Raw genomic sequence first — 14,572 nt, 5'->3', positions numbered from 1 at the left:
AATGATCACTAAGGCCCAAAAAGTTGTTTACAAAAGTCCACAATTAAGACAATGCCAATCATGTTTTTCAACGAACAGTGTGATTCACAAAGAATTTGTATATGAAGGGGAGAGAGTCAATTCTACATTCTATGTACAGGTGCTTCAAAAGTTATTGAAGCACATTTCAAATATACATTTATTTTGATGATGGACTTTGGACTTTGGATTAGAATTTCTTGCACTATTTTAACTAGACATCTATATATATATATATTTTTTTTTTTTTTTTTTTTATTGAATAAAATGCATTATGCAAATTCAGAGAGAGAGAGAGAGAGAGAGAGAGAGAGAGAGAGAGAGAGAGAGCTGCCATGTAGCATTCTCTAATATAACTTTTTAAACAACCATAAAGGTTAAGGTTATTTAGTGTGTGTATATTAAAAAGTTGTAAGTTGTATGACATATGATAAATTTATCAGTTGATAAAGTTGAGGAGCTGTGTTAGAAGCTGAATCCAGTACGATTTGAACATGTTTGGTTGGAGATACCCATGTTTCTACTCTTTCCTTAAACTTGGTAACAGTATTTCAGTAAGTATTACAAATTAAAATTTACAAAGCAGCACCAATGGAATCAGTACAATAGGATTGGCATATTCTGTTTTGTTGCTTCCATATAACAATATTTAGAAATAACTGAAAATATTTTTGAGATCTTATACAGACCTTCAGATAAGCAGGCTTATCATTAGTAGCACGTGTGGCATCTTTGTGAAGTTGACTACTGGTTTCCCCCCAGGTACTACTTTGAGGTTCTTTATATTGGGATGCCATATGTTGCAGATAATAGATTTTTAACTCCACCCAAGTGCGAAATCTAACATTCAAATTTCGGTTTCTAGAGGACAAAATTCTTGATGAACTATAAGTTCATCAAGAATTTTGAATTCTTGATGAACTTATAATTGCTGATTGGTTTTTATTTTACAAGTAAGGTGAGAATGCGGCCTCTGTAGCCGAGTGGTCAGGAGTGGGAGTACAGTAGTACATGCTCTTTGAGTAGACCAGGGTTCAAGCCACTGACTGCTAAATATGGTCGATCTGCAACCCGCACTGGACCAGTGTGCAGATTATTGTCCATTTCCCTCAACATGAATTATTAAGGAGGTTCCATCCTGCAGTGGATTGATAAGGGCTGCAGGTTTTTTTAAGGTGCGATTCTTTTTAAACTAACTCAGTTCTGTTATAAAACAGTTGCAATCATGGGATTTACTACCTTTTCTAGAATGTTTTGATATAATTTTTCACTTAGCACCTTTTTCACAAAAATAGGTGTTTTTTTGTGAAATAACATTGTTGCAGGAGTCTGCTAAACAATGAATGAGATAAATTTGTGAGCTCTTTCCAAATTTGTGGAACAATTTGAATAGCTTTATTAAATTGCTTACGGTGGTGAAGATTTTGTTTTTCATCCAAAATTTTTTGCAGACCTATATTTGTTGAAGCACTTTTTCACTAGATGAATAAGTTAGTGCAAAGCATCATTTTAGTCCATAATAAATCACTGAAGTAGGTGAAATGGTTTTTTTTTTTTTTTTTTGTTACATCTCATTGTGAACGACTTCACAATGAGTTGCCCTGATTGCACTACCTCAAATAAGTAACACTTCACCAGTAGAGAAGACTAACGTTACTTATTCTCTGCAGATACCACTACCCAGGCGGCATCGTTTCTAAGCTTGTTGGCCTCTTATCAGTGGGTGGGTAGGTATCCTGGTGATACAATGAGTGATAACCCAATTATAAAGTATTACTCCACAATATGAGACTGTGTGCAACAATAAAGACTAAAGGGGTTTAGGGCTGAAAGCCTCAGACTATGATAAATTTACTAGATGAATAAGTTAGTGCAAAGCATCATTTTGCCTACTTCAGTGATTTACTATGAACTAAAATGATTCTTTGCACTAACTTGTTCATCTAGTAAATTTTCCGTAGCCTGAGGCTTTCAGCCCTAAACCCCTTTTTAGTCTTTACTGTCGCACACCATCTGGCATCTCTCATATTGTGAAACTAATCTTAAATGAATAATGTCATCAAGGTCATAAGAATTTTCTGTGTTCATGTTTTATAAATTATCATATAGCACCAGTTACAAACTCAGGGATATTATTTTTTACATATCCTTTAAATAAAAATTTTTAGCTGTTTTCTTTTATTGTTTAATAGTATACCAAACCAGTTGAAGAAGATATTAAAAATGGAGCAATTGGATTTGACAAAAAGGACATAACTAATAACAATAATGCTATAACCAAACCTAAGAAAAAGAAAATGACTGATGAGGAAATTACAGAAAAGTTAAGAAGTATTGTTTCTGTTGGAGACCCTAATCGCAAATATACAAAAATGGAAAAGATTGGTCAAGGGTGAGTTTTATTATACTAGTAACTACTATAAATAGACCTTGTAGCTTCCAGTTTAAATTTTTCTAGAATAAACTAATTAAAGAATGTGATTTATATAACTGTTACTATTACTTAAATCCCTTTTGTGGGTATGCTCAGAAAAGTTCCCGTAATTCACTGTTTCAGTTTAGTATATTGGAACAGTTGCATGTACAGTGCTCAATGTATTATATCCTGAGTTTGTAAAAATTGAAAAACTGTTACATATAATATTTTTTCAGTTTTTACATGATATTTTGTGTTGAATGCCTTTAAATATTTTTTTCACATTTTGATTTTATAGCTGGACATTAAAGGGTAGGGTTATTTTGAAAAATAGAATTAAAATCTTAATTTCATTTTAAAAAATTGTAAGAAAATAAAAAAATTTCTTTCAGTTAGTATCGTCTATGTTTATGTATGATTATTTGATTGTTTCATCAACTTTTGGATCTGAATTACAGAGATTTATTCATTTTTAAAATGAATAAATCTCTGTAATTCAGCCTACATTGTTATGAAGCTTGTTAAATGTGACATGCCCTCCAGTGCCATTTTTCTAAAACTACAATAAATATTAAATTGCTACTAATAACCTAAACACAGTTGATAAATGACAATAGTCTCAATGTAGTTCAGAGGGAAGTGGCTGCAATTCAGCCCAGACATGATAGGAGTACATGATGAGAGACTTGTCAGTCAATTCATCCCTGGAGAGATTGTGCAAGGCTTGTGGCAACGAATTTTTCTCAGCGTTGATCTGTTCTTGTTAACAGGTTTTTACAGGGATGGGATATACTTAAATAGTAATTGCAAGAATATTTGCTGATGCTATTGCACCAGCACAGGGTGAGTTAGAAAACTGCTAGCCTGTGGGATAGATAGAATATAGATTATTAGTATCCATAGGTAAAGCTGTAAAGGATTCTTGCACTGCTTCGGTTGAGAACAGTGCAGGAAATAAGATCAAAATGTGCATCTATAATAATTTTGTTACCCTGTGGCTGCTCTACGTATTATACCGTTATCTAATGAGAAATCATTGTGCATATGAATTAAAATATACACCTATCATAATTAATTTATGCTTTTAATATATTATACATTTCAGTGGGAATAAGTGGCTGTTTTTAATTTTATTGGCTGTGGGTGCTTAAATCTTAAATGTGCTTCTATTGAGACATTCAATGATCTGAGAGAAGTTGTTGGTGATTACAAGACCTGTTTCGAATCCTCGTTGAAAAAGCAAATATATAGACTGTTAGAGTTACTAAGAATAAAAACAGCCGCACATATAATTGCATGAACACTAACATTAAGAGTATTGTTAACAAATTTGAAGTACTCATTAAGTCATCAAAAGCAAGCACTATAGGCATATTGGAAACATGGTGTTACTCATGCATACGAAATGCAGAATTTGAATATGGTCAGTATAATGTGCACAGAAATGACAGACAGCAGAAGGGGAATTATCTCCTTAGTTAAGGAGAATATAGAATCTAAGCCAGTGCACCTGGTCTATAGAGGTGGCCAATGCAATGTTGAATCAGTTTGGGGTGACGACATAAGCAGTGGGAAAACAAAAATTAGAATAGGAGTGTATCATAGGCCTAATAATTATGATAAGTATAATGAAAACTTTTTTTATGTGAATGAAAACTAATATGAAATATAATGAAAACTAGACAGACAAGTAGAGTGAACCAGTAAATCAGAATTCTTAATGGGAAATTTTAACTTTCCAGATATTGACTGGAACTTGTTGGTCAATCACAGTAGCAGGACTTTTCTTATTGGGTGGCTGTTTTCTACACCAGCATGTATTAGAAAAGCTGTACTGTTGATCTGATTATCAGCAGTGATACTTTATTCTTTAAGAACCTGCAGAATAAAGAACCACTATATGATAGCAGTTACTGTGTATTGGTGTAGGATTTAATTAAACATGTAACTACTGTCGGTGACAAAGGGAAGGGCTTTTGTAAAGATGACTGCAGTGGGACCAACTGATACTGCAAATTCTAAATGGGAAGCATTCAGTGAAGTAATTGTAGAAACTATTTGGCTTCTTATACCAACTAAAAGATGCTGTTCAAGACTTTGGCCTCAATGGATGTTAGAGGGATTGATGAGACTAGTTGCAAAGAAGAAAAATATGTGGGATGTATAAATTACCAGAATACAGACACCTACAATGGGTATAATCTATTGTAGGCAAGCTAAGGCAGATTAAGAGTAGTCTCTGGGAAATGATGCAGTGAGAAGTAGCAACAACTTATTTACTAGAGGGAAAGGGATAAATCATATTGATTTTGTTATACCATTCATACCTGTTAGGTATGAATGGTATAACTCTTAACGATCCTTCAGGTTGCTGACAAACTGAATAGCTTTTTTTTTTTGTGTATCTACATTCTCACGTGAGGAATTTTTTTTAGGGATGCAGAGACTAAAATTTTATAAAATTCTAACAGAGAAAAAGTTATTTTGTGATAACCGAGAGGAAAGTGGATGCAAAATTGTTGAAACAAAATGTAAAAAAGCTACCAGGGGTGGTGGGATCTGTCCAGTTATGTTAAGGGAAGCTGCAAAGGAGGTAAGCATACCTTTAACGATAATTATGAGAGAACATCTTTGAATTTAAGGGTGGTTCCTGTGGACTGGAGATGTGTGAATATCCATAGGATCCCCCCCCCCTCCAATTCACAAAGGGCAATAAATAATTACAGACCAGTTTAGCTTGACTTCTGTTCCAGAGAAAATAATAGTCAATGGTAATGAAGTAATCCACTCCACCAATTTACAGGAAGTCTTCTAAATTTCTTTTTACGCATACTACACTTTGATACATATAAACACATACAGGGTGTCTCAAAAATATTGGTACAAATGTTTAGGAGAGGTAGGTAACATCTAAAGGAATGTGAATCGCATAGGAACCCATAACCGGAAACGTCACAGGAAAGTAGTAGAAGAGGCACAAGAAGCAGAAATGACAAGACAGTAATTAGTGGCAAACATTTATTTGACATGATATTAACAATGGAGTACGAAATGGATGCATTTCATGATGTTACAACAGATGCTCGAAAGGTTCCACAATGAGACAATGCATGCGTGACGCAGCGTGGATTGGCAGACACGTTCGAACACACCTGGAGTTTCTTTGACAGTAGCAGCAGCGCAGACAAGTCTCACCACAAGGTCCATTTCCATCTCCACAGGTGATTCATACATGATAGATTTGAGGCCTCCCCCCACAGAAAGAAATCAGGTGAGCGTGGGGGCCAGGCAACGGGTTCACCACGGCCAATCCATCGACGCCCAAAACGCCTGTTCAAATGGTCACGAACACGCCTTCCATAATGGGCAGGTGCCCCGTCTTGTTGAAACCAAATTTTGTGTCTCACATTTGCTGGAACATCTTCAAGTAACCCTGGTAGAACTTGTTCAAGAAAGATCTGATATTTAGCAGAGTTCATGCGGGATGGTAACAGGTATGGGCTGACTAAGCAGTCACCGACCATACTTGCCCACACATTTATTGCGAAGCGATGTTGTGCCACATGGGGGCACACACTGTGTGGGTTGTCGTGAGCCCACACATGAGCATTGTGCTGATTGAATAAGCCTTCCTGAGTGAAATAAGCCTCATCCGTGAACAAAACATAGGCTGGAAAATTCAAGTCTTGAACACTTTCTTGGAGAAACCACTGCGCAAAAGCCACACGTGCAGGATGATCTTGGGGGAGCAGTAACTGAACCCTTTGGAGATGAAAGGGGTGTAAGGAATCGTCGTGCCAGACACACTGTACACTGCAAAAAGACACTCCTGAGGCAACGGCACGTGTGCTGGTAGTAGGATTATTCTGGATGGCATTCAACACACGTTCTTCCATGGCGGGAGTTCGCATCGAACATGGTCTGCCCGCATTACTCCTGTTACCTCTAAATGACCCATAATCGCACAAATTTTGATGCACACGCGCAAACAAATTGTGGTCCGGTACATGTCTGTCTGGGAAGCTTTCTCCATAAATTCGTTGAGCGGCTCGTCCATTGCCCTCTGCTAATCCATACACTAGGTCCATGTCTGCCAGCTCACAGTTCGTATATCGATGCATGCTCTTCGTGCGGCGACTACTGCTTGAATGAGTAAACCAGAAATTTTCCCTCTCACGAACTGATGAACAGCACCGTCTACTGGTTTACAGTGACATTTCCGGTTATGGGTTCCTATGCGATTCACATTCCTTGACATTCCTACCTCCCCTAAACATTTGTACCAATATTTTTGAGACACCCTGTATAACTCTTGTACATGCTCAATATCTTACTTATTTCAAAGAAAATTGTGTTATGGTCACTAGTTAGTCTTCAAAGACCCGCCAATTTTCTATCTTACCATAAACTGAAATCATACTTGCAGTTAAATCTATATGGGACTCCCCATGTACAGTGGAATAAGTAGGCTGATGTCTCAGCGTATTTATTACCACCAATCCCGAGGCAGAAAGAAAATCCTCAAGAATCACACCTCTTTCATCGGCCTCTGTCCCACCCCAGAGTGGGGAATTGGATTAGAATCCAGTGCAACGATTATATCATTAGGTAATAACTCATGGCATATCCTCTCTAACTTATTTATAGCTCAATTTCCTCAGGAATATTTTTTGGTTAAGGGTGGATATGCCCCCTCTGCCTACCCATGAATACGCCCCTATAATATTTCATGCTTTCCTATCGGTGGCGGATTTAGCACTTGAGAGGCCCCAGGTGCAATTCAATTTTGAGGACCCCCCCCCCTCTAAATATTTTCATGAGTGAAATGTTAGTTCCCAAAGATATTAAAAAAGACGATGCTCCGTTACATGTGAGCCAGCACAGTAGTGGTTTCAGAGGCTTTAAGACTACTGCGCTTGCTTGCTTATTGATTCCCAATTAGTTGCGAATAGTTTTGAACTGCCTCCGCGAACAAATGTAATATCGTTTCTTGAGCAATGTCATCACAGGGTTCTTCACTCGTGGAATTACCTCCACTAGGAAAAAACTGAAAGTGTTTAATTTGAGCATTAATGATAATATGTATTCTACTTCAGATTCACTTAGTTTGCATAGATATTTCATATAATATGTAGGGATATTCGCAAAGAGTTTAGTAACTTCTCAAATTAAATTATATTTTATTCAGTAATGGTAATAAAGATGAGTGTAAAAAATTTTAAATGAAACAATTTTTTTTTTTTTTTTTTTGAGAGAGCTGAGATTTGAGGCCCCGGGCACCTCTTGCGCCTGTGCGGAAATCCGCCACTGTTTTCAATAATTTTCCAGACTTTTTCTTTAATTTCAGAAAGTGAACAATATAAGGGAACAAAATAGATCTTCCCAAAATTCCCAATAATTTCAAAACATACTTACATCTGAGAGATGAGTTAATTTGGTCACCACTATTCTTACATTCCTTACCAAAATAACAGTTTTGTGATGATCACCTTCAGACACAATCCTATAACTCATAAAATATCCTCTAACTTTACCCATCACTTCATAAGGTTCTTGAACCAGAGCAATATCTAATTCTTTCTTCTCCATCTCATGCACCAGTTGTGTTTGTTTGTTTTTGTTTGTTGTTTTGGTTTTTAGGAGCATTAGCAACTAAGGCCATATTGCTCCGGGATATGTGGTGGTCATTCCCTGACCTTTCCACATCCTCTGTATTTGGTGGTGATGGGATTGAACCCCGGTCTAATCAAGAAGAGTGTGCTGTGCACTGCTGCTGCTGCTCCTTCCCACCTGGCTATGGAGGCGCTCACCAGTTGTGATGCTACACCTTTTTCTCTCTGTAAATTTACTGTACCACACTTTTTTCAGCCATAATTTATTGTGTGTTCATACATTTGCAATGTAGGCGCTTCCGTAGCCAGGTGGGAAGGAGCAGCAGTGCGTAGCGCACGCTTCTTGATTAGACCGGGGTTCGAGCCCATCACCACCAAATACGGAGGATGCGGAAAGGTCAGGGAATGACCATCGCATATCTCGGAGCAATATGGCCTTAGTTGCTAATGCTCCTAAAAAAAAACCAATAACATTTGCAATGCTCTTTTATATTCTTGGCAATTCTTATCCACTGCAACATGGTTCATTGCCCTCTTCCTCAGTTTGCAATTATTACAAACCTGTCCTTCATTTTTACAAGTAAAATATTTGTAAGATTGACCTGTTTCTGAACAGTATCCAACAGTTCTCTGACAATACAGTAAACCCTCGATTTAACAATTTCGGATTTAACAGACCAGACAAATAATAATACTGTAATGTACATATTAATCTCGATCGTATTATTTTTTTTAGGTTATACAAAACTTCAGTGTTATTATTAATTAAAAATTAATAATTGCCTATTTCCATTATTGTTTTGATAATTACCTACTTTTATTTTATAATCAAATTCAGGAAATTGTAGTCAGAAATTGTTTTTTATTCTTTCTGAAAACGTGTTCAAATAGCTGTTTTTCCAGTTTACAGAGAACAGATAAGAGCAGGCGGTGACTTACGAGCTGAACGTGACTCGGGACACTAAACTGCAGGTCTACCGATTTACTTTGTTTCGGTCTGTCTGCCTCAAGCTATTGTGCGGTCAGTTTGTATACAGAGTGTTTCTGTGACCATATTATTTCTCATCCATATCGTTTTTTTTTTTTTAGGTTATACAAAACTTCAGTGTTATTATTAATTGAAAATTAATAATAATTACCTATTTCCATTTGTGGAATTACCTATTGTAGAATTTACAGAATCTCAAGGATTATCAGTAATGAACACTTTTTTTTTTTTTTTCGAGAAAAGGGTGAACAGAAAGTGGACATGGAAGAGTCCAAATGGATTAACAACTAATGAAATGGACTTCATCCTCACTAACAGAAGATATATCGTGAATGATGTTACCATCCTGAATAAGGTAAATGTTGGAAGTGATCACAGAATGGTAAGATGCACACTTGATATAAATGTAGGAAAGGAAAGGAAAAAATCAACTCGAGTAAATAATACAAAGGTCTTTGAGATAACAGAAGAGGAGAAAGAGCAGTATGTACTGGAACTTAAGAACAAGTTTGAGCTTCTGCAGACTGCTCAGGACCAAGATATCGACAAGGAATATTACAACTTTCTGAAAGCGATAAAGCCCAAGAAACTTATAGGGAAAAAGAAATCCAAAGAAGAAAAAATTGGTCAAAAAACACTTATGATGAACCGAAGGCGACAAATGAAGAGAAAAAAAACACTGACAAGGAGAAAATTGAGTATACTGAGTTATGCAAAGCCATTAGAAAGAGACTCAGAGAGAACATAAGATTTAATACAAGAAAAGTAGAACAAGCATTAAGGGAAAATAAAGGACTTAAATCAGCAGCCATGAGCAGTAATACAGAAAGACAAATGATACTGAAACTGAAGAATAGCAATGGTGCACCTATAAATAGCAGAGAAGGCATAATTCAAATAGCAGAAGACTACTATAGAGAATTATACAAGGAGCGAGGGAATGATGCCAGCAGTGGGGAAGTTGGATCGCAAATTAGCAACACATACAACATACCCGATATTCTTCCTGATGAGGTAGAACATGCATTGAAGAATCAGAAAGCCCCTGGGGAAGATGAAGTTACTGTAGAGTTGTTAAAATTGGGAGGAAGAGACAACACAAAAACTGGCAAGGTGCTTCACAAAATGCATTAGAAAAGGTGTGACACCTAAGCAGTGGAATAATGCAATCATAGTTTTGCTGCATAAGAAAGGAGATAAATCAGAAATTGGAATTTATAGACCAATTAGCTTGTTATCCCACATCTACAAGTTGTTCACAAGGGTCATTACTAAGAGATTAGAAAGAATACTTGATGAGAATCAACCAAAAGAGCAAGCTGGCTTTAGGACCGGATTTTCAACTATGAATCACCTTCACGTAATATCACAGCTAATGGAGAAAGCAAATGAACATAAAACACCATTATGCCTAGCATTTGTGGATTATGAAAAGGCATTTGATTCCATACAGCATAAGGCAATGTTTCGGGCACTGGAAAGACAAGGCATAGATACCCCATATATTATGTTTTTTAAGAAAATATATGAGAACGCTACCTCCTTTATTAGACTAGACAGAGTAGCAAATTTAAAATCGAGAAAGGAATTCGACAAGGAGACATATCTCCGAAGCTGTTTACTGCTGCCCTTGAGGAAGCTTTTAGAAGATTAGACTGGCGGCGGAAAGGAGTCAATGTGCATGGAGAGTACCTAAACCATTTACGATTTGCAGATGACGTTGTGGTCATAAGCCACGATCCCAAAGAATTAGAGGAAAATCTTAATCAGTTATGCAGAGTTAGTAAGGATTTTGGACTAAAGATGAATATGGCTAAAACAAAAGTAACGATGAACAAGTATGCCACAGAAAGGGACATAATGATTGAAGGAGCACTAATTGAAAAGGTGGAGTCATATACTTATCTGGGACAAGTTATTAGCTGTAATAATGATAAATGGCTGGAAGTCAAGAGAAGAATAAATTTTGGATGGATAGCATTCAGGAAATATAGTCACGTACTTAAGAACAATATCCCAGTTTGTCTGAAACGTAAAATAATGAACGAATATATGCTCCCCACCATGACTTATGGAAGTGAAACTTGGGCACTCACCAAAAGAATGGAAGAGAAGCTGAGAACTACACAGCAAAGAATGGAACAAATTATATTGGGAATCAGACTGTTAGATAAGAAGAGAAACACATGGATTAGGCAGAAAACTCAAGTAAAGGACATTCTTATCAAAACTAAAGAACTAAAATGGTCTTGGGCAGGACATATAGCTCGAAGACATGATGACAGATGGACTAAGAAAATAACAGAATGGTACCCAAGAGGAGCTAGAAGAAAACCTGGAAGACAACGGCGGAGATGGATAGATGAAATTCATGAGTTTGTGGGTAGTAAATGGATGGACATTGCACAAAACAGAAGGAACCGGAAAGTTGCTGGAGAGGCCTTCATCCTGCAGTGGATTGAAAATGGCTGATGATGATGACCTATTTCCGTTATTGTTTTGATAATTACCTACTTTTATTTCTATAATCAAATTGAGGAAATTGTAGTCAGAAATTGTTTTTTATTCTTTCTGAGAACGTGTTCAAATAGCTGTTTTTTCCAGATAACAGATAAAAGCAGGCGGTGACTTGCGAGCTGAACGTGACTCGGGACACTAAACTGCAGCTCTACCGACTTACTTTGTTTCGGTCTCAGTCTGCCTCAAGTTATCATGCGGTCAGGTTGTATACAGTGTCTGTGATTTCTGAATTGTGACTTTATTAAATAATTTTGCAATTCTTACAATTTAAAATGGCATCAAGTGATAGAGGAGTGAAAAGAAAGCATCTGAAGTTAAATGTGGCACAGAAATTAGAACAAGGTGTCTCAGTAGCATGGTTTGTGAAATTTACGGCTTAAAAAAACAGTTTCTGATCCGTAAATCAAAGGCCAAATTGCACCATTTTATATTTACCACATAATATTTACATATTGTGTATTATAATTTTATTGTAAAGGACTGTATATTGTATTAAAGTTTTTTTTTTTTTTTACATTAAGAACAATAAAAAAATGTGCCCGCAGGTTACATTCGATTTAATGGTCTTTGGCATTAACAGACACCCCTTCTCCCCTATTAGTCCATTAAATCAAAGGTTTACTGTATTTTGAAATGTGTCCAAAACTTAGACATTTGAAGCAGTGTGTTACAGTGAATATTTCACGGAATTTATATGCCATGCATAGAGTATATAATCTTTCAGTGGCGTATCCAGGTATCATTGTAAGGGGGTGGGGAGCATGGCGACAAGGTTCAGATATCATTGTAAGGGGGCGCCAACTGGGCTAGCCGGGTGGGTTAAAGTGTTTGCCTGGCAACCCAAAGGTCGCGGGTTCGTATCCCGCCTCTGGCTTGGATCAGAGTAGACAATGCAAAAACCTTAGGAGGTGCAATATGACCACAGAAGCCAATGCACCAACAACTAACAAAAAAAAAAAAAGTAAGGGTGGTATGCTGACCAGACTCTTGGGGTTTTTTTTATTTATTTTTTTTTTTTTATAGAAAGCCTCCTGCATTCTTTTTCTTTAATTTCAAATTTTTGGTTAAGGGGGTCATATGCCCCTGTAATCTTTCACCCTCTCCAATAACTTTCCAGACTTTCGGCCTGACCTCCAGCATCCAATTAACCTTATCACTATTTCTAGATTTGTTTACAGAAACAAGCTTGACATTCTCATTGAATGCATTCTTGGACACTCGATAGTCTTTACAGTTCCTTACCCACAACTGATTCCAGAACTCTTCTTGGTTTACATCCTTATCTATGTCAAAAATCCCAATCTTTGGATGAATTGTCCTTGGTACACTTCATCTTAAACCCACTCCCTGTATCTTGGCACAACTTTTGATTTTGCATATCATCCCCCTCTGCCTCCACTAGCACACCACAATCTTGTATTATTCTAACGTTTTTTACTTTCTCATCTTTCAATAAGGGCTTTACTTCTTTTAATAATTTAATTTTCACCTCTTCACTGGTTTTAAATCTTTCACTCTGAATAGTACTTTTGGGACTGTCTTTTCTTTTGGACTTTCTTGTATTACACCAGCATAAGGTTTCACTTCTTAAGCCTTTTTATCTAATCTTCCCCTCAGTAGCAAGTTCTCCATATATACATCCATTGCTTTTGTTTCCAAGATTATTCTCATGACGGCTGTGGCAACTTGATTATATTTATCAAACAAATAGGCTTTCAATCTTCCTCTTATTTCTCTAACATGTTCAAACTTTAAATTTAGATCTTTCCTTACTGTGATCATCTTGCTTTCTTTTATATATCCCTTCTGTATCTTTATTTCAAGCTGTTCCTTCTTGGTACTGTTGCTTGCCCTTTATTTCCTTTTCTCTGATTTTGATGCACAATCACTTTTAGATTGTGAGGCTTGGGGAAGAGAGATGATGACACAGAACCCTTCAGCGGCAAAGTTCTCGGAATGTTTTTTCCGGAGAATACCTCAATTTCTGCTAAGTCCTGTGCTTGTGATAGCATCTCCTTACTTATGTCTCTTCTCTTTCATCATCGGTGACTGCTGATGTTACTTCTAACAATTCCTTTTCACTAATTGTTTCTGGAGGCTCTGTGCTGTCGTAATCTTCCATAATTGTATATTATAAAATTTAAATATATTTACAATAAAAACTGAATCCCTAAAATAGGAAACAGCCAACTATTTACAAAATTTGCAAACTCACAATACAGGATCGAGACCCACAAATGCGGCGTACCCTGAATGGCTCTAAAGTGCTCACAAAAATCTATTCATAAGCAAGCTAAAACCCACCTCACTCAAGTTCAATGAGTGATGGTCCCAGGAAAAAAGCCTTTAATTTGGTGAGGGCATGGAAATGCTCTCAATAGCCTCAGAAGAGGTAAAATAAGCCCCCTCCTGAGTTTTGAAATTTCAAAAAGTTTAAATGTCAAAACAAAACTCCTTGCCCCCGCTACACCACTGCTCGATTCAGCCAGGCAAGGGGTTACCCCCTCACCTGCCCATCCCAGACCACATGGAGGTATGAGCAGTAGCGCAAGGCTTACCAGCCTCTGGGCAAAAGGAAGAACAAACAGTCCTGTGATTCACACAAGAAATATAGAGCGCTCTCACAAACAGCAAGAAAAAGCCTTCCGATTGCCCTAGTGTCTCCCCTGGGGCTGTATAGGAAGGACAGAGCAATGGTGGGGGGAATGTTCTGATGAAATGCTGCCTGAATGCAAGAATATACTCCAATTCAGGAGAGCATAGTCATAGCTGCTAACTATTTAGGTTTCTGATGGAGAAATAATCTTTTTGGCTATTTTATTTCTTTTTCATCTTGCTGTCATAACACAGTTCATAACGTATAGTTTCAATTTTTTTTAGGGCAGTTTTTCTCTATCTTTTTTACAAAAATAAAAGTAAAACCTTAAAATTGAATTGTTTGAAGATAATAAAGCACCCAAACCTATGTTATGTACATAATGGTATCAAACATTTTGTGGTATTTTCTTACCACTTATT

General features: G+C 36.8%; 1 protein-coding gene across 4 annotated transcripts in view; it reads left to right on the top strand.

The window, feature by feature from the left end:
• Pak (serine/threonine-protein kinase PAK 3-like protein) overlaps window positions 1-14,572 on the top strand; it is a 251,389-nt gene that overhangs the window by 146,910 nt on the left and 89,907 nt on the right. For all 4 annotated transcript variants that reach the window (XM_090375934.1, XM_090375932.1, XM_090375933.1 and 1 more), the window contains one exon: window positions 2,211-2,410. In XM_090375934.1, coding sequence (XP_090232060.1) covers window positions 2,211-2,410 — 200 coding nt within the window. The remainder of the gene's footprint in view (window positions 1-2,210; window positions 2,411-14,572) is intronic.

Source organism: Mastigoproctus giganteus, chromosome 6, assembly GCF_048544385.1.
Source record: "Mastigoproctus giganteus isolate SK-2022 chromosome 6, ASM4854438v1, whole genome shotgun sequence".
NCBI lineage: Eukaryota > Metazoa > Arthropoda > Arachnida > Uropygi > Thelyphonidae > Mastigoproctus > Mastigoproctus giganteus.
The sequence above is the reverse complement of the archived record's forward strand: the minus strand, read 5'-3'. Positions and strand labels throughout refer to the sequence as shown.